At 46.7% G+C, this 24,505-nt stretch overlaps 2 protein-coding genes across 3 annotated transcripts in view; both read right to left on the reverse strand.

Moving 5' to 3' along the window:
• Positions 1-6,273, reverse strand: part of RTF2 (replication termination factor 2) — a 41,465-nt gene extending 35,192 nt beyond the window's left edge. Inside the window, exons 1-2 of one of the 2 annotated variants that reach the window (XM_026015043.2) lie at positions 6,098-6,273; positions 1,137-1,231 (exon numbers count right to left, since the gene is read on the reverse strand). In XM_026015043.2, coding sequence (XP_025870828.1) covers positions 1,137-1,231; positions 6,098-6,166 — 164 coding nt within the window. In that variant the 5' untranslated portion in view covers positions 6,167-6,273. The remainder of the gene's footprint in view (positions 1-1,136; positions 1,232-6,097) is intronic. The other variant, XM_026015044.2, reaches the window with a different exon arrangement.
• A 7,172-nt stretch (positions 6,274-13,445) lies between these two features.
• CASS4 (Cas scaffold protein family member 4) overlaps positions 13,446-24,505 on the reverse strand; it is a 34,380-nt gene continuing 23,320 nt past the window's right edge. Inside the window, exons 3-7 of the mRNA XM_026015147.2 lie at positions 21,590-21,691; positions 19,895-19,975; positions 17,686-18,993; positions 16,128-16,205; positions 13,446-14,117 (exon numbers count right to left, since the gene is read on the reverse strand). Coding sequence (XP_025870932.2) covers positions 13,716-14,117; positions 16,128-16,205; positions 17,686-18,993; positions 19,895-19,975; positions 21,590-21,691 — 1,971 coding nt within the window. The 3' untranslated portion in view covers positions 13,446-13,715. The remainder of the gene's footprint in view (positions 14,118-16,127; positions 16,206-17,685; positions 18,994-19,894; positions 19,976-21,589; positions 21,692-24,505) is intronic.

Here is a 24,505-nt window from a genome sequence, read left to right on the forward strand (position 1 = left end):
CATTCTGGCAACATTCTGTGAAAAACCATCAATATATTAAGGAGTTCTTAATATACTAAGAACCTTAATTTATTCTTACTCCACACAAAGGAGTAAGAATAAATTCACTACAATCCAAAGTAATTTACATTTGATAACAGAAATGCCCTGCATTATTAAAAAAGTAAATTAAATCCTGCCTCAACTATTTCCAGAGCATACAAAGAAAGAATCTAGTTCTGTTTTGTTTTGTTTTTTTTAAAGATTTTATTTAGGGATGCCCGGGTGGCTTAGCAGTTGAGCGTCTGCCTTTGACTCAGGGCGTGATCCCAGAGTCCAGGGATCAAGTCCCACATCGGGCTCCCCACATGGAGCCTGCTTCTCCCTCTGCCTAGGTCTCTGACTCTCTCTCTCTGCACCTGTCATGAATAAATAAAATCTTAAAAAAAAAACAAAAAAGATTTTATTTATTTGACAGACAGAAAGAAAGAGCACAAGCAGGGGGAGCAGCAGAGGGAGAGGGAGAAGCAGATTTCTCGCTGAGCAGAAAGCCCAATGCGAGCCTGAATCCCAGGATCCTGGGATCATGACCTGAGCCGAAGGCAGAAGCTTAACTGATTGAGCCACCCAGGTGCCCCAAGAAACTAGTTTAAATCAAGGGTTGCAAACTGGCAGTCTTAATGTGATCTGAATAGGATCTTAAAAATTGGGAAATTTAATAGAAAAGTACACATTTTCAACTTTTCCTGGGAAAAACAATCAGAAGTTCTGGAAGCAATAGGCCCACATTCTGGAACTACAACACCTGGCTGGAAATGAGCAGTAGCCACCCTTTGAGACAGGACACGAATTCCCCATTTTCCTACAGTCCCCACCATTCTCTACTACCCCACATTGCTCCTTCATGCATTTATGTTTATCATTCAGCTCTTATTGGGCCCTGAATTTTCAGATCATGGATTAAGTACACCAAACAAAACAGAAAAATGCAGAAGTATGTTCAGAGACAGGGAATGATAACTCAGACTTCGTAAGTTTGAGATAATTCACATTTCATGAATCAAGAACTGTATTTAAAATTCTTTTTTTTTCACATTAAAATTCTTTAAAAAATTAGTTAATAAAAATTCATCTCAATTAAGTAAAAAGAACCATACCTGCCAAGTTCACAGGCAACTATTGGTCGCCTTAATATTTCTTGACTTAGAGTACAATAGTTCCACTGGGCCACGAGTTCAGCATCTTTGTCAACCTAAGAAAAGAAAAAAAAAATCCTTTCAATTAACTTTCAGCTCTGAAAGACATATGGTCCACAGTTCTACATATAAAGGCTTATTCAGTAATACCACAGGTAATGATTTTTGTCTTTTATATCAAAGACAGTGACATATGAAGCTGGGACTTAAAAAGTCAAAGTAACTACTACCATGTCAAATAAAGTTCCCTCCAAATGTGACACCTACAACAGAACAGTTCACATCAAGTCATTAAGTTGCTTATGAAAGCTTCATATAAATATCACTATCTTGTTTTAAGTTTATTTATTTATTCTTTAAATAAATCTCTACACCCAACTTGGGGCTTGAACTCATGACCCCGAGATCAAGAGACATGTTCTTTGACTGAGCCAAAGGTGCCCCTAATATTTGTATCTTAACAATAAGTTAGAGAATCCATACTGAAAAAAATAAGCAATACAGGTTCATTTCTGTCAATGGGAAAGGCTCTAAAGTATTTGCTGATTTTAAAGATTAAGAATTTTAGAAAATAGATATATTTTCTTAAAAAGTTCAGCAAAAGACTATAAACTTCTTTATAAAAATCACCAATCTAACCCTGTTCATCAGGGGGCATATGAAATCCTTACCCAAACTATTAAAATCCAAACACAAGACCTTCTAATTGCCCTCAAATGATATCTCACCTATGTAATATTCTATGTCTCACTCTTCCCCTCCTAGAATGCCAAACCTGAATATATAGGATGGCCCAAGTGGGAGAAATAGGAAGAGAGAAAGAAAATGTGGAAAAATTACCTTAAATTTACTTTTTGTAGTAACAACTGCTTAAATGTTTACTGAGTGCCAAGTGCTGTGCTAAACAGTTTCCGTGACTTGATCTTTTAGCCCTCATAAAAATCCAGTAACTTATTATTTCTACTTTGTTACTGAGGAGCTGGAGGTACCAAGAAGTTAGGTTACATGTCCAAGGTTTCACAGCAAGTAGATGAAGGAGCTAAAATAAGAACCCAAGCAGGCTGTTTTATTTTGTTTTGAGATTTTATTTATTTATTTGAGAGAGAACGGGGGAGAAGTATTGGGAGGGAGAGTCTCAAGCAGACTCTGCAGTAACCGCGGAGGCCAATACAGGGCTCGATCCCACAACCCTGAGATCATGACCTGAGCTGAAACCAAGAGTCAGATGCTTAACCTACTGTACCTCTGAGACCATGCTTTTTTTTTTTTTTTTTTTTTTTTAAGATTTTATTTATTTATTCATGAGAGACACACACAGAGAAAGGCAGAGACACAGGCAGAGGGAGAAGCAGGCTCCATGCAGGGAGCCCGACGTGGGACTCAATCCCAGGTCTTCAAGATCACGCCCTGGGCTGAAGGTGGTGCTAAACCGCTGAGCCACCCGGGCTGCCCTGAGACCATGCTTTTACTCACTACTTTCTATTGCTTTTCTGTTATTTCAAATAGAACAAAACAGAAAAAAAATAGAACAAAGCCCACATTACTATAATTGTTATTCTACCCACACCCCAGACCCAAGAGCCACATTTTGGCAGCTTAAACAGCTTTTATCAAAATTCACAATGCAGCCAAGCCCTAAGAAAAACTTTAGTAAAGTTCGATTTTCTATACCCTTTGCAAAGTCAAAAAAACCACATTAAGTCAGTCTACTTTCTGGAAGCCTCACCTGCTTTACCCATAGTTCTCTGCTGATTCAAAAAATAACCAGGAGAACTGGGGATAGGGAGAAAAGTGTTAAACTAATCCTTATACCCAGAGATTTAAAAATTAGCAACCCCAAAAAACTTCTGAAATCCTTTTTTTTTTAAACCAAGGTCTCTCTTCTTTTCAGGGCAGGGCCTTGAACTACAGCAATAGTTTTGTCAGACCAAACATACCACATGAGTGATCAAAAATATTACGTTATTATGTAGCTATTTGTGTTTTTAAAATTATGTATCTATTTGAAATGTAAGCAATGCAAAGGCTGGACAATGTTCACTGTCCCCAGGGCCTAGACTGGTGTCTAAGGTAAGCATTTAATAAAATATTTGTTAAATAAATAAAGTTAACAAAAATCCATCATGCCTGAGCACTCTGGTTGTCTCAGATCACCCTTTCTTTTGTCTACCCCCTACTGACACCTTGCCAAGCTTTTCATTAAGCTGCTCCTCTTCAGTCCTAGTCACAAGTTAACAAAATTAGCTGAATACTTTTTTGGCAAGAGCTCTCATGAGTGTTAACCATCTACCATTAGTGTATGTATATGTAGGTATGAGTGGAGCCGCCGGGCACACTCCATCCTCTTGAGTGCTCATTACCACATTCAACACATTTACTAAGCATCTACTGTGTGGTGGGCAGAGGTAAGACACGCAAAGTCTCTACTCACGCTGGAGAAAGACAAACAATAAACAAACGAGAACAACGATAAGCTCTATAAAGAAAAGGAAAGCAGCAAAAGAGGATAGAGAACAACTGGAAGTGACACGTATTTTGGCAACAGTGGGGTTGAAATGATATCTGAGGAAAGAACTGAATGAAGTAAAGAAATGAATATCTCAGCAAAGAACATTATCAGGTTGTAGAAATTATACTCCAGGCTGAGGAACAAAAGGCTTGTACGACTGGAAAAGGCTGAAAGACCTGGAAGGGGGTAGAAGATGAGGTGGAAAGACAGGCAAGGCATCTGATCACACAGGACTTTGTGCGATTTTGTTCTGAATATGAAAAAAGCTGGAGGATTTTAAATATAGTAGTGATATGTGAGATTTACTTTTAAAAAGATTTCTCTAGTTGCTGAAGGGAGAATATAGGGAGCACCCACATGTGCCAGGCACTGTATCAGATCTTTTACATGCCTTCTGTTATTAAAAAGCAATTACTGGGGGGGCACCTGGGTGGCTCAGCAGTTGAGCATCTTCCTTCAACTCAGGGCATGATCCTGGGTCCTGGGATCCAGTCCCACCTCCGGCTCCCCGCGGGGAGCCTGCTTCTGCCTCTGCCTGTGTCTCTGCCTCTCTCTCTCTCTCTCTCTCTCTCTCTCATGTCTCTTGTGAATAAATAAAATTTAAAAAAATAAAGAAAGAAAAAGAAAAGGTACCTGGGTGGCTCAGTGGTTAAGCATCTGCCTTTGGCTTGGGTCATGACCCCAGGACCCTGAGAGAGAGCCCTGCACTGGGCTCCTTGCTCAGTGGGGAGCCTGCTTCTCCCTCTCCCTCTTGCCTGCCGTGTACGCACTCTATTAAATAAATAAATTCTTTAAAAAATCTTTTTAAGGGGAATCCCTGGGTGGCTCAGCGGTTTGGCGCCTGCCTTTGGCCCAGGGCGCGATCCTGGAGTCCCGGGATCGAGTCCCGCATCGGGCTCCCTGCATGGGGCCTGCTTCTCCCTCTGCTTGTGTCTCTGCCCCCACCCCCTCTCTCATGAATAGATAAATAAATTTAAAAGCCTTAAAAAAAAATAAAAAATAAATAAAAAATCTTTTTAAAAAAACAAGTAATTACTAACATGGGGCACCTGGCTTAGCTGGTAGATCACAAGACTTGATCTTGGGGTCACCAGTTCAAGCCCCATGACGGTCGTAGAGATTTTTTTTTTTTAAGATTTATCTATTCAGGGATCCCTGGGTGGCGCAGCGGTTTGGCGCCTGCTTTTGGCCCAGGGCGCGATCCTGGAGACCCGGGATCGAATCCCACATCGGGCTCCCGGTGCATGGAGCCTGCTTCTCCCTCCGCCTGTGTCTCTGCCTCTCTCTCTCTCTCTGTGACTATCATTAATAAATAAAAAATTAAAAAAAAAAATTTAAAGATTTATCTATTCATGACACACACACACACACAGACAGGCAGCGACACAGGCAGAGGGAGAAGCAGGCTCCCTGCAGGGACCCCAATGCGGGACTCGACCCCAGGGTCCCAACTTGAGTCGAAGGCCGACGCTCAACCGCTGAGCCACCTAGGCGCCCCGGTCGTAGAGATAATTTTAAAAATAAAGCATTAAAAAAAATAATTACTGATGCTGACTTTGAATTCCTGAATAAATGGCTGGAAGTTGGGATCCCTGGATGGCTCAGCGGTCGAGCGCCTGCCTTCAGCCTGGGGTGTGGTCCTGGGGTCCCGGGATCGAGTCCCGCGTTGGGCTCCCTGCGTGGAGCCTGCTTCTCCCTCTGCCGGCGTCCCTGCCTCTCTCATGAATAAATAAATAAAACCTTAAAAACTGGCTGGAAATCCTGGCTTCATTATCTGTCCGTTCTGTGATCTTGATCACGCCACTCACTCAACTCCCCTGTTAGCAGCACGGAGATTATCACATGCGATCTTCTCTCAACACCGCCGGCTCGCTCACATACTCACCGAGCTTCCTGGGCCAGGGGCCGTGCTAGCGGCAGGGGACGGACAGACAGACTTTGCTCCGGGCAGCTCACCTGCCTCTGTGGCCGACACTAATCAACCACGAAGGCAGGGTGCAGGGGAGTCAGGTGGTTAGGACCCGAGCTCGTGTGAATAAGGGAACCTCTGGGAGAAAATGAGGTCCAGCGTGCACCAGGCTCAAGGAGCAGCAGCCGTCCGCTCACGGCGACCAACGGCAGCCAGTGCTCAAGTCCCGGCCCCGCAGCTGTGTCCTCCGGGCCCTCGATTTCTCCGTCTGAAAGCGACGGGGCAACGACAGTGCGTGCCCACGGGCTGCTGTGAGACCGCACGAGCCACCCCGCGTTATTAAGAGCGAGCACCAGGCAGGGTCTGACGGCGGTACCGCTGTCAACTCTGAGTCTCCCCCAACGAGCTCGGCGGCCTCAGGAGCCCCGCTGGCCCCACCCCCACCGCCCCTCGCTCCCTGGACACCCCACGACCGCCGGGCCCCCCTGGACCCACGTCGCTGACCTTCTCAACCTTCTTCGGCCCCTTGACCAGTTCGTGTCTCTTAGGGATTGTTCCTCCGTCGCAACCCATCGCGAGCCGGGAGCCGGGAGCCCGAGCCGGCAGCAACACCCCGCAGCCGCCACTTCCGGAAGTCCCTGGCGAGCCCCTGGCGACTGCGGCAGTCACTTCCGGCGCGCCCGGATGACGCAGGCGCCCCTAGCGCGCAGCGGGGCGGATCCGTTGCCAAGCTCCGGTTGCCATGGAGAGCGTCGCTAGGCGCCGGGCCCGGGAGGCCCCCGCGGCGCGGGTTGCGGGAGCGCGGGCCTGTGCTTGCGCGCGCGGGGCTGGCGGAGCGTCCCGGTCTCCCGGGCCCCCGCAGGTCCCTTCCTGCTTTCCGGTGGGCGCAGGGTGCAGGGTCTCGGCTGCACCGTGGAGGTCGCTCGCCGCGCTTCGGGGGCAGGGGTGACACAGGGGTCACCCGCCCCGGGTGTCTGGCGCTGGGCGCGGCACACCCCGGGACCGCGAGGGAAAGGGCTGCATTTTCTTAGTGCAATCGACGATGCATGTGACGGCGCCTGTTATTCCCGCTAACGATTAGGTGCTTACACGAGAACTTCTTAGGGGGCACCCCTGTGACTTCGGAGCTCACGACAGTCCTGTGAAGGCTGTTGCAGGAGGTGCACGGGAAGTACCGCGGTCTGTGTAGGGCCTGCAACTTTGGCAATGCCGAGGTCCGGTCCACAGAGGAAATGCTGCAAAGCAAATACATGCTGTGCCTGCACGTATTGGAGTCACAGCCTCCTCTTTTATGGAGTTATTTGTTTATTTATTTATTTATTTATTTATTTATTTATTTATGTATGTATTTATTTATTTATTTATTTATTTATTTATTTATGTATTTATTTATTCATTCATTCATTCATTCATTCATTCATTTATTTATTTTTTATATGGAGTTATTTAAAAGCAAGTATAGTGTGTGAAGAGAGGCAGGTATGAGAGCCTCACTGATGTCAACCTGCCTTTTCCAAGACACAGGTTCTATTACTTCGGAACGACAGCACAGATTCCTTGCAGCCCCCCTGCTAAAATCCGTGACTGTCTACTTTCTTGCTCTTGACCATCTTTCTACTTGTTCCTTTAATTATTATAACCATTAGGGGGAGGTCAACCACAGGGAGTAAGGTGGGCCTACCTAAGTGGATGCTACCTTGCTGACCCAAAGTGAGACGTAAAAACAAAAAAAAACCCCAAAGACAAAAAAAAAAAACAACCCTGAAAATATTCCCCAGTTGGGAACAGAAAATATGTGGCTATGAAAAGTTCATAGATTGTGACATTGGATTATCTGTTCCTGCAATTAATGGGAATTAAAAGAAAGTAAGTTCTTTAATCGGTTGGTCTCTTATGGCCTTAGGATGTATTTTTATGCCAGCTAGAGAAATTGTTAACTCTGTGAAGTGGGAGCTTCATCTTCATCTCTATTATATCCTCAGTGCATGGAAGAGCCTTTGGCACACTCAATGGTCATTTCCTCAATCAACCAAAAAGGAAGTGCAGACACATTCACGTCCAGTTTGGGCAGCCCCTAAAACTCATAAGTGCCATGAAAATCCATTTGCAAGTAAGGAACCAGAAGCCTGGAAAGATCAAAGGACTTGCCCAAGGTCCCGCGGCTAGTAAGAGGGAGAGCTGGGACTGGATTGCAAGATTAGTTTTCTCCCCAAAACGACAGACAGAAAACCAGGTACAGAGTAGCATGAACGTGAAGGCCTTCAGACAGACTCTCAAACCAGTGCTCTTTTCTGGCGACTAAATATGCCCCTCACCGACTTCGTTTGGAGAAATTAAAATAAAAATAACCATTCTTTATTAAACCATGACTGTGCCCGGGAGATTTGGAGGCATGGTTTCCTCTGTCTTCACAATTTAGGCGGTTGGGGATATCATGCCTTCCATCTTCCAAATGACAAAACTGTGATTGAGGTGTACAAGGTGTCTCGGGTCAGGGGCACACAGCGGTTGAGTAGAAGGAGTACAAGATGAGAGGCTTTCTCAAATGAGGCCCATGTGACTACCAATGCCACGTTCCTTAACTCCTCCCTGAAAGCTGCTGCAACACCCAGCAGTGCCAACTGGGTGGGCATTGAAGCTTGGGCAGCTGAATTTTTTTTCTCTCTTCCTCCCTGGTTTCCTCATTTAGAATTTTTTTTTTTTAGGTTACTCTGTGTCTATAAAGTCTGTGCCTATGCACAGCATAAGCTTTTGGTAGAGTGAAAAATCATCAATAACAAGTAATTTGTATTGAGAGTTGGCTGAGTATCAGATGCTATATTCAGGGCTTTACACGATTTGAGACATTTTGTTGTGGGCACAGTAGACACACTGGTGTCCTTAGCTGCTATTTCCACTGCCTTTGCTGAATGAACTGGTAACAGGTTATTTCCTTACAAGGATCTTTTTGTAAAAAAAAAAAAGATTTTATTTATTTACTCATGAGAGGCACAGAGAGAGGCAGAGACACAGGCAGAGGGAGAAGCAGGCTCCCTGCAGGGAGCCCAATGCAGACTGGATCCCAAGACCCTGGGATCATGCCCTGAGCCCAAGGCAGATGATCAACCACTGAGCCACCCAGGTGTCCCAATTCTGCATTTTCACCAACAGTCAGAGTTTCGGTTGCTCTGCATCCTTGTTAGTACTTGACATCAGTTTTTATTAATTTTTTTAAAGATTGTATTTATTTATTCATGAGTGATACAGAGAGAGAGGAAGAGAGAGAGAGAGAGAGAGAGAGAGAGAGAGAGGGAGAAGCAGGCTCCCTGCAGGGAGCCTGACATGGGACTCGATCCTGGGTCTCCAGGATCAGGCCCTGGGCTGAAGGCAGCGCTAAACCACTGAGCCACCCGGGCTGTTCCCGCCACCACCACCCCCGCCCCCCGCAAAATAACTTTTAATTTGCAGTTTTAGGGAAATGTTAAACACATTTCAGGAGTAGACAGGCCTTGCATGGTTTGGCCTCAGGCTACCCATTTCATCTCATGTCACCCACTTTCCCTTCCTCTCTTGGTTCCAGCAACACTGGCCCCTTCTGTCCCTTGAGAGCTGCAGGTACGCTTCCACTTCTGGGCCTTGCTCTGCTGTTCCCTCTCCAGGAACTCTCTTTTCCTGTAGTTTGCCAGGTTGGCTCCCTGAGTGACTCAGCACCTGCTCAGGGATGGTCACTTACCACCACTGACCTCATATTATAAATTTAAATTTTGATATCTTGTTCATCATGGACTTCTTTGCATTGATTGTGATTTTTAAAAGATTGCATTTTAAAAGGTAAAATACAATTTATCTTGATTACTAAGCGTTTAGGTGCCCCTCTACATTTTTTATTCAAGGCGAGTGCCTTCTCACTTCACCTTTTCCTGGCCCTGGTTTCCCATCCCCCTCAGCTGGAATGAAGGCTGCAAGTTGCAGAACCTTTGTTTTGTCCCCTGCAGCATCTCTAGTGATCAGCAGAGGCCTGGTAGATAGGAGATGCTCAATAAATATTTGTTCAGTGAACGAATGAAAGGAAAAAGGCATTAGCAAGTCCTCTACACAAATGGGCAACTTTTGTAAATGGGCAGCTTTTGGAGACCTGGGTGCATACTTGGGGAGAATATAAAATTTTAAAAACATGTTATATATATATATATATATATATATATATATATATATATATATATAAAGATAGTTGCCCCCAAACCAGAAACATGGCTCTCTACTACTTGTCACACTGGAAGATCTCTCAACTAGGCTCCTCACCACTTCCATCCTCCTGATGAAATTTAACTTAATTGAGGTCAAGTTGCTACCACCAGCACCACCACACCACCCACCATTTCCTCTTCCTACCTTGAGACAAAGCAGCACAGAATTCTGGGCATTATAGAAAACTGCCGATCAAAACTGTGCTAAAAGTTAAAAAAAATGTGATATTATTTTACTTTTAAATATTTTTCAGGAGCAATTATCCTATCAAGGTAGTGGAAACTCATCCCATATCTGCTCTCTTTCAAAAAGAAAAAAAAGGGAAGGAAACAAATTTAGCTAAAAGCAGCAACTTTCAATATTTTCTACCCAATGGCTTTGTACTTTGTCAACAATCATCTCAAAATATATCCAGAAAGGGAACACTTGGGTGACTCAGTAGTTGAGCATCTGCCTTTGGTTCAGGGTGTGATCCTGGAGTCCCAGGATCAAGTCCTGCATCAGGCTCCCTGCATGGAGCCTGCTTCTCCCTCTGCTTGTGTCTCTGCCCCTCTCTCTCTCTGTGTCTCTCATGAATAAACAAAATCTTAAAAAATACATATATATACAGAAAAAGTACAGATAGACAGATATATCTCCATATATGTTTTTCTACCTACCTATCTACATACCTACATCTATAGTGTTTTGAGGGCAATGGGGAGCTGTTGATTACCTTTAGAGCCCCTCACGGATGAAGGTCTGAATGAGTTAAAACATCGAAAGAATTAGAACAGGGTCTGGAATGTAGTAATCACTTAATAATTATGTACTGTTGCTATTCCTATGGTGCAAAAATAATCTTGCCATCCAGAGTAAACATGTATTGGTGCCTTCCTGCAACCACCCCTTCCCTTCTTCCAAAAACATTCCCAACTTGGGTTGGGGTCTCTGTTGAGAAACAGTTCTCTGGGGTCTCTTGCATTTTTGCATGTCCTTTGAACAGATGCATTGATGCCATTTTGTTCTGAATTACCTCTTCAAGGTGGTTTTTAGCGAACACCCTTGGAAGACAGAGATAATGTCTCCCTCCAGAGCAGAAAGGCAGGTGTGTTTGCCGTCTAGAATAATAACGATAATGTCTCGCTCTGAGGCAAAGCTGGGCCAGGTCTGTGCAGAGACCATTATGAAAGACTGGGGTTGCCTCTGCTCAGAGTTCTTTGGCTTTGACACAAACCCAGTGTGTGCACAGCAGCACCTGTGCCTTCCTTGGCTCTGCCCTGGGACTTGAGGTGAGGGGGACATGATGTAAAGATGAAGCATAAGCTGCTGGCAAGGCGGTAAGAAAAATCCTTTGCCTCTGGGCAGAAGAGTTGACATCGCAGGCCTGAATAGTATCCTTAGAAAGGCTGGCTTGCAAGGTTGGCCTCTTGTTGTTTATGAGAACTTGGATTTGGGGAGGGTTCTTACCCTCCCCAGAGTTGATGAGAAGGGGTCGGCATGCCTAAACTGTACGAACAATGTGGTTCATGCTGGACACTTGCTTTCCTTCTGAAAGTCTGGAATTTGGGAATGTGCCATGTAGAGGCTGCCTATGTGATCAGCTCCATGGAAACCCTGGATGTGAGGCTCTTGTGAGCTGCCCCAGCTGGCAACATCTCACGGGTGCTGTCACAATTTGTTGCTGAGGGAATTAAAATGGTCCTGTGTGACCATGGAGAGAGGACGCTTGGCCATTTGAACCTGGTATTCCTTCGCCCTGTACTTTTTGAGTTTTTCCCTTTGCTGTTTCCTTTCATTGCAATAGATCATAGCCATGAGTATGAACATAATGTTGAGTCTTAGGATTCCTCCTTTCAAATCATTGGACCTAGGGGTCATCCTGGGGACCCCAGACATGATCTCTGATCCCAGAATCTTGTGTCTTCTCTCAACATCCATGAAACTGGCAGGTAAACTTGTTCATTTAAAGCAGAGGGATCAAAAAAAAATAAAGCAGAGGGATCTAGGGCATATCATAGTTATTGGCAGGGCTATTCTTTTCCCTCTCTTAGGACACAGTGGGGAGAGAGAGAGTGAGAGCGCGTGCAAGAGAGCACAGGGGTGAATCCCAAGTGTAGGTCAATCTGGGTACTACAAGCCCTGTTTGTTATGGGGCTTTCAGGGGCAAGCAGCCACTCCAAGCAGAATCAAGCCTCTTTCTTCTCTTCTGGCCACAATCCAAGGGCATAGGTTGGGGAAGCCACCTTGCAACCATGAGACTTAACACAGAGAAAGTGGGGCTGAGAAACTGGGCACTCACATCAGCTGGCCTTGAAGCCAGTCTGCCCCTGGGTTATTTTTAGATACTTGAGTCAATACATTTCCTTTATTGCTTAAGAAAGACAGGATAGGGTTTAGAAGGAGTCCCAACCGATACAGATCACAGCTGTTCAAAGAATGTGGCCTCTCTGTTCTAGTGTAGAGAACCAAACAAGCCTCACAAAGATGGTGGTCCTTCTTTTGAGATCCTAGGAGTAACTCGGTGAAAACAACCAGTCTTCTAACAGTCAACCATTTCGAAGTGCCTGCCAAGTGCAGAATAGCTGGCAGGAGCAGGAGCTGGTGACATTTTAGATGCCTTCCAGCCTGAGGATGCTGTTTCCAGGCTACCAAGGTGTTTAGTGGCCGAAGCGTAAAGGAGACGCGGGCCTTCACTTGAGGTGAAGTAGAGATGGTGCAACCATAGCAACATGAGCTGAAGACCCAGCTGCAAGGAGAGGAAGAGGAGGTGGTTTGACGTGAGGGGAGCTCTGCACCACTTTCAGATCCGTGCCCAGCAGTGAGTATCCTGTCCACATTACACCTCTTGGTTGCACCACCACGGGGGATGGCTTTGCTTTTGCTGTACTAGCCTTGTGCATGAGCGCTTGGCCTCTACTACATCTCCTTGTGCACCTTGGGGAGAGGCATTTGAGTAAGAAAAGTAAACACTGGTGGCTTTGCTTTGGTGCCAGAACCTGGGTGGCATGGATCGCCAACTCTTCCAAAGAAAGGATTGCTACAAAGGATGTTTCGATTCATGATTATATTTACATAACGTTATAAAAGGTCACAGATCTGAGACTGTTGAACTACAAGCCTTTGACGAGTAAACATACTGAATTTATCAACATAGACTATTATATACAAAATAAATTAATGAGGAACCCAACAGAACATGTTATGTTTTAAATATAGCGTGCATCTTTAACTTGGTTAAGATAAAATAGAATATATATATATATATATATGTCCTATTCTATATATATAGAATCTATATAATATATAGATAGAATAGGATATATATATTCTACATATATATATACTGTAAGATGCAGATACATAATTTGTACCAAATCTTACAGAATTAATTAAGTCCAAAATAAAAAACTTACATTTGCTAACGGATGCAACAGAAATTCATCATTTGAAAATAAGTCTTTCCTCCTTTACTGTCTTCCTAGCACCTGACATATCGTGCGTGTAATTCTTCATCACTTATCTTCTGTCTCTCCACTAGATTGTAAGCTTCCTGAAGGCAAGGCCTCTGTCTAATTCCCTACTATATGCCCACCACCTAGAACCTGACACATAGTAGGTGCCCAATAAATAAGCATAGAATGAATGAATTTAAAACAGGTATACATTCAACCAATGTAACACTGGTTTCTACAATGTCACTTCATACACTGACCCCACATGCCATGCTAAAACCTTAGCAAGGTCCTTATTTACTACCTGGCTGTCCATGGGATAAGTCAATGTCCTGGGGTTGTTTAGCCACTTGGTAATACCAGCTTCATCACTGTACCCTCCCCGGCTGGCTTTTCCCATAGGACAGGGTGGCACAGGTTGGGGCTGGGAGGTCAGCAGGGAGAAAGAGAGAGAAGGAGGCTCATTCCAACGTCCCTCTGAATTGGCGAGTGTGTTGCTCCAGCTTCTGGGCCTCTGCCTGGAGATGCCCCAGGGCTGCAGGGCTGGGGTACTTGAGCACGGCATGCTTGGTGGCCAGGGCGAGGTTCTTGAGCAGGCTGCAGAGGTGACTGCTGCCGCAGAGAATCTCGTTGCGCACGTCCCTCTCCTGGGTCTCCTTGCACAGCGTGTCCACCAGCTTCTGGCCCACCATGATGACCAGCTTGCTCTGCGTGATGAAGATCTCGGGGGGCTGGCTGTTGCTGAGGGTGCTGTTAAACACGCCGATGGCTTTGAAGAGCGCCCCGAAGTAGAGGCGGCAGTGTTCAGAGAGGTGGAATCTCTTCTCAGGATTCTGCTGACTCAAGGAGAGGGAGCTCGGATTCTGGAGAAGGGAGGAAAACAATTGATAAGAGACACGTCTGGTCACCAGGCTGTGGTTGTCTCCCTTTTTCTGGTTTGCTCAACTTCCTAGGCTTTTTATAAGAAAAAATATGGTTTTGCTTGGGAAGCCCCACAGTGCACCATTTGCCTAACAAATCAATGTTTTCAAAGCACTTACATGTAAATTATAGTATTTACTTATTTTTTTAAAAAAATATTTTATTTTTTTATTCATGAGAGACACAGAGAGAGAGACAGAAGCAGAGACACAGGCAGAGGGAGAAGCAGGCTCCCTGCAGGGAGCTAGGCCACCAGGGCTGCCAAATTATAGTATTTATATATACAGTCTTATCTACTGCGTTGTATATATAGCCTCACATGTTAAATATATAAAATCCTATTCAATACCCTCAACAAACCATTAGCAGCCCATTCTAAGAAGCACACTGACAATGACTCAATCTATAACTTAAAAAATAAAATAAAATGAGAGACACCTGGGTGGCTCAGTGTTTGAGCATCTGCCTTTGGCTCAGGGCGTGATCCCGGGGTCCTGAGATCGAGTCCCTCATCGGCTCCCTGCAGCAAGGCTGCTTCTCCCTCTGCCTGTGTCTCTGCCTCTCTCTCTCCTCTCTCTCTCTCTCTTCTAAATAAATAAATAAAATCTTTAAAAAAAGTTTTCATCTAGAATTTTACTCTCTTGAGTTTTATTTTCTAAAATATGGAGCCAGTGTCTTCCCAAAGCCTAGGCATTGTTGAAAGATTCTCAGCATCTAACTTAGTGGCAACCACTCCAGGTAATGATCCAAAGCTCCTTTGTTAGGTTACAGGTGGGGCGATGGGCACTCTCTGAAGTGAGGGGGCTGCCCATGGTCATTCCTTCAGTGAAAAGAAGAGCTGGAGTTCTGAACTGAGTCAGTTAGGTCTGAATGTCTTAATCTTTTCATTAATCTGCGTGCTCTCTCATCCACCTGCCGTCTCAAAACTCGCAGCCTCAAAGCACTCAGATGGCGTTAAGGTCTGATTTTTCATGCTTCCTCCACTTCATATGTTGAAACTCCATCCCCTAACATGAAGGTAGTAGGAGATGAGCCCTTGGGAGGTCACTGGGATTGGATGAGGTCATTTGGATGTGGCCCCGTGATGGAATGAGTGACCTTGCCAGAGCTCGCTTCCCTTCTCTGCTTTCTGCCTTGAGAAGACACAACCAGAAGACAGATCACCAGGATCTGACCATGCTGGCACCCTGATCTAGGACTTCCAGTCTAGAGTTCTCGGTCCATTTTACCCCCTGAGAAGACAAATGGTCTTGCCCATGTCATCAGACATCTCTGTTCTTGCCTCTTCCACCCCCATGCACCCCTAGCCAGGGATCTAATCTGGTTCACTGGTCCTCAGGCTTCAGGTACTCAGATGACCTTCACAAGTTAGGCCCTATTGGCCTCCCTCTTGACCTTGACTTGCTTCATTTGCATCTTTAACATAATCCACTGGTTTTATATATATTAGTTTAATGGAAACTTTTCAAATTGGTAACTGGAAAGTCATTGTCATTTGCCACCAGTAGAAGGTAACCAATAAAAATAAGCACAATGATAACATCCTTAACTAAAAAAAAAAAAAAGGAAGGTACATTAAGTGTCAAAGCTTTGATGATAAACAAGCCCCAAACCAAAATGGTTTTTCTATTGTGATCAGAAGCATTAAAAGAGAATATAAAAAGGAAATGTGAGTCCATGCTATTGAAAGCCATGTCAGTCCCACCCATGATAAACCTGCAGGCCACCGAGAACTATGTCACTAATGGTTAGAAATCATGCTCCACCCTACTGGGGTTCATCGGGCCTGCTCATCTCCAGGGGTCCTTCTACTGCAAATGGGAAAAACTACCATAAAAACATCTACTCCCAAGTGGGTCGTGTCTCTCATGCTGACTTGTTCAGAGCAGAAGACATCTCTAGGGACAAAGCGTGTGAGTCACAAGTACCAGGCAGTCAGCACTATCACTTACCTGTGCTTCAAGGTTTTTGTTTTCATCCAACCTTTCTTCTGAGATGGATTTTTCTGTCTTTTCTAGGTTAGGCAACTTCTGAAAAATAAAATCCCTCCTGATTACCAACTTGAATGGTTTTTACGCGGTATAGAGGTATTTATGTCCACTTTAAAACCTGAACAATTCTCTCTTTTTTGAAGATTTTATTTATTTATTCATCACACACACACACACAAACACACACACACACACACAGGCATAGATATAGGCAGAGGGAAAAAGCAGGCTCCATGCAGGGAACCTGACATGGGACTTGATCCCAGGTCTCCAGGATCACGCCCTAGGCCGAAGGTGGTGCTAAACCGCTGAGCCACCTAGGCTGCCTCAACAATTCTCTTTATAGTTTTGCCAATGGTTCTGCCTCTGGATGCCCCCCCCCTTTTTAATTTAAAATCAATCAGTTGACATATAGTATGTTATTAGTTTCAGAGGTCTGATGCCTTTTCTTAGCAAAGGAGACTTTGCAAGACCAAGGGCTGAATTTTTCCTACCAATATGGCTTGATATAAGGACACATGGGTTTTTTAAAAAAGTATACATATATTTATATTAATGTGTATTATATCTCTTTATATCTATATTTTTAAATTATAATTAAACTTGGATAATTAAAAATTATCCAAGTTTCTAGCTTCTCTAAGAATGTGTAGAAGCTGTTACACCGACCACCAGGCATTTTGTCAGAATACCATGCAAGATTTGGGGTAAAGGGCCAAGTCATGTTGAGACAGCCCTCTCAGTATATGTGCTGTGCCTCTTGACCCTTGATCCTCGAAATCCTTGAACCAGAGGTTCTCTTTCTATAGCGTCTGAACTCATGCAGCAAAGAATTTCTAACAGCAACTGCAGTCTGGAGGCTGCTAAGATCATGCACAACTTGGAAGAGTGTTTACACTTCCTTTTCTGTTTCTAAGAAACACAAAGAAAATGACTAAATCTGAAACTTTCAAAAATGCAAGGAAACTCATTGGTGAGATTAAAAAAGGTGCTCAAAGAACAGATTTCAAAAGGTTTTCAAAGTCCTCCCTAACCCCAGTATTAAAGACAAACCCCAAGACACCAAGTTTCCTGAAGGCATCTGATGTGCCTTAATATTAAAGTGTTTAGGGATGCCTGGGTGGCTCAGTGGGTTGAGCATCTGCCTTCGGCTCAGGGTGTGATCCCGGAGTCCCGGGATCAAGTCCCACATCTGGCTTCCTGCATGGCGCTTGCTTCTCCCTCTGCCTATGTCTCTGCTTCTCTCTGTGTGTCTCTCATGAATAAATAAATAAAATCTTTTAAAAATATATTAAAGTGTTTATCTTACTTCTTAATAAGATTTCATCTGGAACATTACTTTCATGAATTTTATTTTTTTAAAAATGGAACCAACATCTCTCAAAAATTATTGGAAGACAATAATCCAATTATTGAACTATCTAATAATTAATCAGTGAAATATTCTTAGCATCTAACTGATGGGTGACCACTCCAGATAAAATTTGAAAGCATCCTTATAACACCACGCTGAACTCACCGGTTCGCGGATAATTGTCCCGTTTTTCTTCAGTAGCTCTGGGGAGTGTACGCTTTCCTTTCGTTTGTGAACAGGAACACTGCTCTGATATGATTCAATCTCCCTTTGGGGAAGCTGGAGGCATTTTGCAAGCTTCAATGGTGCATGGGGGGTCATCGGCAAGGTGTCTTCCTTCTCACAGTTCTGCTTGAAAAGGAGCTTCCCATTGGCAATGACGATGGAGGCAAACCTCTTGATGTCTTCTGGAACCATCCGTGCCACCATGACGAAGCGCTCGAGGTCATCCGGGTTGTTTTGGACCTTGTCGGTCACAAGGACTTCCAGAGACCAGTTGCAGCTGTCCAGGCTTTCCTTCGTCCCGAGCAGGATCTGGTAGGAGTTGGAGATGGTCTGTAGCTGGTCCCGGATCCTGGCCTGCAGGGTGGTGTCGCTGAGGTTACAGGCGCTCCCCTGGACCCCGCGGGCGAACTCCAGGAATGCTCTCAAAGACTCCTCCACGCGGTGGGCAGCCGTGCGGATGGCTCCGAGGTTGGCCTCCAGGTAGTCTCGGAACCTCCACTTCCTGCTGACAAAGAGCATCAGGCCGGCGACAGAGCCGGCCACCTGCTGCTGCAGCGCCGCTACCGTCTCCCTGGCCAGGTCCGGGTCCAACGAGAGCTCCTTGCCTGAGTCCTCCGAGCAGGAGCTGGATGAGGAGTCCGTGGACGTGGACGAGCACGAGGACACAACGCTGGCTCTGCTGTCACAGCTGGAAACGGACAGCCTGTCGGGGTCCGGGGACAGCGATGGTGCCTGTCCCGAGGGCCACGCGGAGTTGCGGTCCGCTTTCTCCGAAGGCCCGTTCACTGTCCCCGGCTCGGTCGCGGCCCGTCGGCCCCCGGCCACCACTTTCGGGGTGTCATAAATGTTTGGCTCGGTGTTCTGCTGTTCCACCCGGGGAATCAGAAAGCTCGAAGGGACCTTGTAGCCCGCACTCTCGTCCAAGGGGATCGTGTCCCTGGGTGCCAGAAATTTGTAGCAAGGAATTTCTGGAAGGCTGAGTTTTTTCTGCATGGGCACGTTTTTATGCAGGTGTGGATTGAGGGACCTTGCTCTGCTATTTGGAGGATTCTGGAAGCTGGACATATACCTGGGGGGAGTGTGGGGCTCTGATTCTTCCACAAAGCTGCCTAGAGATGCATTTCTGCCATCAGCTTTTTCTGGAGACACTGGCGTGTCATAGATCCATTCCGACTTCTGGGGGCTCGGCAACGTGTTGTAGCTGCCTTGCCTCGTGGCGATCGCCGACATCGCGGCAGCGCTCTGCCTCTGCGAAGAGCCCCACAAAGATGCCCAGGTCAGTAGCAATAAAAAGAGGGTTCGAGCGACTCGTCTGACAAATGTGCATTACGCTGAGGACCTACTAAGTGCCGGGTAGCGTGCTTCTTACAATCTGATGGTCACTCCCCCACTCAAGTGTCTTCAGCAGCTCCCCATTGCCATCATCGCTCAAGGCCCTTCATAATCTGCTTGTATCTGCCTTTAAGCCTCCCCACCACACCTGCCACCAGCCTCCCTGTGGGCTCAGTCACCCTGGCTGTTCACCATCCCCTGAACTCCAAATGCTCACTTAGCCCATTATAGTTCATTTTGCCCAAGCCAGTCCTTCTGTTCTACGTGCCCTCCCGACCCCTTCCTTTCCCTCTAACAAACCTCAATGCACCCCTCACGACGCTGCAGAGATGCCATCACTTTCTAAAGGCCTTCCCCAATGACCTTGGGCGTAGGTATATGTATTTTTAAATGCATTCGATAATGAACATGGATTCCAGATTTTCAAATTAAGACATGTCCTCTATAAACAGATAAAAACCCATTTTAACACAACCCATCTCTGAGGTGTGGAAGGCGAGGAAGAAGAAGCATTTACCTAAGATCTACTGAGCTTTTGCTCTTTGCCAAGCACTGTACCTGTACTAGGTCCTCTGCAGGAATGATCTCAGTCCTCACAATTAGTTTGTTATAAGAAACTGAGGCACGGAGAAGGTAGAGGACTTGCCCAAAGCACATTGCTCGCCCTGTTCCTGAACACCACAGCCAGCAGGGGGTTCAAAGGAAATAAGCTCTGCTATGAGGAATTTGCATCCCCAGTTTTGGCCATGCTAATAAAACATCCCGGAGGATGCTCACATTTTCCTAGTATCGAATCTCTGGGCCTCATCATACTTACACCTGGTGGGCTGGTCATGGGACCAAGTCCTGCCCTTTTGGGGCTGGCGGGTATATCATATAACTGCTGCTTCTCTGGCTCCTGGGGAAAGACGGAAAAGGATAACTTGGAGTTTTCCTTCCTGATGGATACACATCACAAACTACCCACTGCAAGCGTTCTTTCCAAAAGAGAACACAGAACACCAAAGATTTGGGGCGCTCTCGGTCATGATGCTCACATGGTGGAAGTTTATGTGGTTATGTTTTCAACAATGGACTTTGTGCTTTAAAAAGATACCATCTTGGGATGCCTGGGTGGCTCCGTGGTTGAGCATCTGCCTTCGGCTCAGGTCGTGATCCTGGGGTCCTGGGACAGAGTCCCACATCGGGCTCCCTGTGGGGAGCCCGCTTCTCCCTCTGCCTCTTTCTCTCTCTGTCTCTCATGAATAAATAAATAAAATCTTAAAAAAAAAAAAAGAAGATGCCCTCTTGACAGAAGCTGGGGACAAACTATAGGGTGGCTCATTTGCATCTGTAGGTTAGCCTTAGCATGGATTTAAAAAGGAATACATGAAACTGTGACTTAATATGCTTCCGTCTTTTTTGTTTGTTTTTCTCAGCAGAAATTTTCCTGTGCTTGTAGGTTGTGTCATCATCCTGCAAATATTCACAGAATAACCACCAGGACACTGGGCCATAGACATGTAGACACCCAGTAAGGAGCAGAAGACATGGTTCCAGACAGATGATGTGCTTTTTTTTTTTTTTTTTTTTTTTTTTGGTACAGCAATTAGAAAATGCATATATCAGGATGTGAAAAGTAGGTGCCGTGTTCCAAAGTGAGGGGAAAGAAAGTAGGAAACAGGGTTCTGCAAAGAAAGAGCTGGACTCTGGAGAGGGGGTTGCTTTGGAGAGAGCTGAAATGTGGGTTTCCTACCAACTTCTCATCACCGGGGAAGGGTGGGGTGTCCTTCATCCCCCTCAAGCAGAATGGAGAGTGCCCCAGCAGGACCTTCAGGGACGAATCATGCAACCTGAGCATGGGGTCGTAGTGCACAGGGGCCAACTCCAGCTCAGGGAAAGCTAAGGGTGGGAATACTGATGGCCAAGCACAGGGGGTGGCTGTGCTAGAGATGGCCTCTTCTCGGGTGGGGACCAGGGAGAAGGAAGAGAAGCAGCTGCCTTGGCCACAGCGGTTGAGAGAGCACCAAAATTCTCAATCGTTAAGGTAAATAACAATGTGATGCAACATTAAAAAAAATCACAATTAATGCAAAAAAATCACGATGAACAAAACCTCACTATTTTCAATAAAGACAAGGTGAGAGGCCCAGGATGAGGGTGAGGTGAGTGAGGTGAGTGATATGAGTCCAGCATGTGTGTCTTTATTTAAGACTTTGGTGCCCGAAGCCGGTGCCTCAACTCTGCTTGTCCAGTGCGGGGGCAGCCTGTGCTCCGGCATCTGCCATGGCAAAGGGAGCAAGTGTGCTCATCCATGGGCCAGACGAGGGTCACGCCTGCCCTGGAGCAAAAGTCAGGCCGGAAGTGTGGGAGGGGGTGAGAGCATCACAGGAAGCCAAGGCTAGAGATGACCTACCCGCCTGTCCCCAGAGCCCAGGGAGGAGCCACCTGGGAACAGTGGCTCAGTGACAGGTGGAAGGAGAGGCAGGAAGCAGAAGAGCAATCTGTGTGATGCTGGGAAGGCCACACTCACCTTCAGAGCCGGGGGGCCCCGGCTCTGGGCCGGCACGTCATACACCTGGGAAGGCAGGGTTGGCAACGAGGCCCGAGCTGGTCTGGGAATCGTGAAGAGGGCCTTGGAGGGGAAAAGGAAGAGCCAAGGGAAGGAAATGTCACCGCAGAGTCCACATGTCACGTTGCAGGTTACCCTCACACAACAAAGGCTGCCCCCACAGCATGCAGGCAATCCCCCTGCACCCCTAAATGGTGGCTCTTCACTCAGACCCCCAACATGGGATGGGGAAGCAGGTTAGAACGCAGATTCCCAGGCCCCATGTCCGTTATACTGGGGTCTCTGAGTCTTGCCGGCGACCCTGGGAATCTGCACTATCAGCGAGCCTCCCAGGCGATTCTGAAGTTCTCTAGGGATCTGGGGCTGTGATTTGAATCCGGGTGGTTAATGTGTTCATCCGATGATGCTGGGGATGCAGCAGTGAGGCAGACAGGCAGAGAGGCTGGAAGGGTGTCAAGTGAAGGGATTATGGGGGTGGGGAGGGAGCAGGGGCCTGTTGCAGGACATGCCACTGGGGATGAGGGTCCCATGGGGCAGCAGGAGGTGAGCAGACCCGTGGTGGCCCTCAGCCTTGGAGGCTGTGCCTATGACTGGATTCCAGTTAATCCTCCAGAGTTTATGAATATCCGCTCTCCACGGAGTACCACTCTGTCTGCTCCAGGGTGGCAGCACCCAGACCTGGCCAGGGAAACAACCACCAGGCGAACTTTAAAATAATGCAGTTGCCGGGGCTCCATGTCAGACCTTTCAAGCAAGGATGTCTCCAGGAGGGATGATTTTATCGGTGAATGGATGCTGTCTGCCATGGTTAAGGTCTAAAGGGGGAAACAAGGTGTGGACACAGCCAGGATGTGGGCTGGAAAGCGAGACAGGCCCTTGAGGAGAGGAAAGGGTCAAGTCCAGAGAGTCTGGCAGAGGGAGATGCATTTCCCACTGGGCACCCAGGGCTTTCTGAATTGGATCGCGAGGATGGTTAGGACCTGAAGAGGTGCAGATGGGTGGGCGGTCCAGATAGAGGAGCAGCTGATGAGGACTAGAGCAGACTCCCTTTGATCAGTAGGGTGACCCACCTCTGTGCCTGGCATGAAGGAAATGCTAGAACCTACTTATTGATTTGTTTGTTTGGGGTGAAAGAACGGGTACCCCTTGAGGCAGTGGTAGCAGACCAGTGGGTCCCACCACCGATTGGGCTGGAATAACTGGCGCAGGTAAAGCAGCTGCAAAGCAAACAGGACAGACAGCCCCCTTCCCCTCAGGACACAGTCAGCTGTCACGTGTCAAAATAAGGTCCCTCCGAATGCTAACTGCTTTCTTACAGAGAAACCTGGTTCTCTAAAGTCCTAGGCTCTCAGGAGCATTGCAGCCTGAAGTTCTATTAGGGAAAAGGAAACATCCCACTCTTGTCAGAGAAGCAGGCTCGCTGTCCACCCCTGACACAGAGCTCCAGGCAGGCGACATCAGATGGGACATTCCACGTCTACCCCAACCTGGAGGGTCCCAAGGAGAGAGGAGCCTGCTTTGCAGCCTGGGCTGATGCCAACCCTTTACACGCTGCCCCATTTTGCATAGAGCCTCTGTGTACCCGTCACCTAAACCCCACCTTTTCCCAACCCGATAACTAACTGTGCTCAAGGGAGCCTGTGTTTTGTGAGACGCCCCATGGTTCCTCTGCTCTATGAATGCTCTCCCTGCGGTGGGGCAGGAAACCTGACTTTGTCCCTGCTGCTCTTAGGCTTTGACAGTGGTTTTCCACCCCACTCGGGGTTAAATCCAAGCTCCCGACAGGTCTGCCCTGTCCAATCGCAGCGACCGTGCGCGGTGTGTCTCGGGCTAGGCCAAGGGCCATCACCTCCAGTCCAGGCTTATTCCAACACCCCAAGCTCTCTCCTACCACAGAGCTTTTCCAAATGCACTTCCATTGCCTATTACCCCCTAGGACCCCAGGCTCCTTTGCTTTTTGTAGCTGGCTTTGTGGGTAGACCACCTGCAGAGGACAGAGGGACTTTCCCGTGGGAATTTCAGGTAGAGGAAGCTGGCTCGAAAATACCCAGTGTTTTCTTGGAAAACATGGGTGTAAGGTGGCGGCCAATTAAGGAACATGTTTGGGCACCACAGTTTCAAAGGTTTAGGAGGATAGGAGGGAACTCCTGTTCAAGAATTAGTGGGTCCGGGCGGCCCGAGTGGCTCAGTGGTTTAGCGCTGCCTTCAGCCCAGGGTGTGATCCTGGAGTCCCGGGATCGAGTCCCACATCCGGCTCCCTGCATGGAGCCTGCTTCTCCCTCTGCCTGTGACTCTGCCTCTCTGTTTCTCAAATTAAAAAAAAAAAAAAAAAAAGGAAAAGAAAGAAAGAAAAGAAAAGAACTAGTGGGTCTGAAAGTAACCCCACTGGGAAGTTGGAACCCCTTTTACTTGAAATACAAAAGATTCCCCTTCCTGAATTCAAACCAGCATCAAATATGTTCTCTGTATGGTGATTAAAAAAAAAAAAAAAGTCAGGCCAGTCCTATTCTATTAAGGAAGTTGAAATAAAAAGTAAAACAAAGCTCAAGATAGTGGCCACCCCAGAGGAAGTTAAGTGACCGGGAGAAAGTGTGATGGGGCTCCTGGGGTGCTAGTTTTGTTCAGTCCCTTGATCTGGATGCTAGTGACTAAGCTACACCCTTAGGATCTGGAGGTTACGTCTCAGTAAAAAGCTCATTGCAAAGAATGGACAGTGTCAGCCGCGGAGTCAGGACAGCCAAGGGCAGGGGCATGCAGAGGCTAGGTGCAGGGACAGCTGTGGGCAGGCTCACAGAAGCTTCGGTCCTGGGCATCCGTCACCCTGTGACCCTGGATGGGCCACCCCACCTCTCTGGGAATTAGTTCCCTGTTTCGAAA

Source organism: Vulpes vulpes, chromosome 14, assembly GCF_048418805.1.
Source record: "Vulpes vulpes isolate BD-2025 chromosome 14, VulVul3, whole genome shotgun sequence".
NCBI lineage: Eukaryota > Metazoa > Chordata > Mammalia > Carnivora > Canidae > Vulpes > Vulpes vulpes.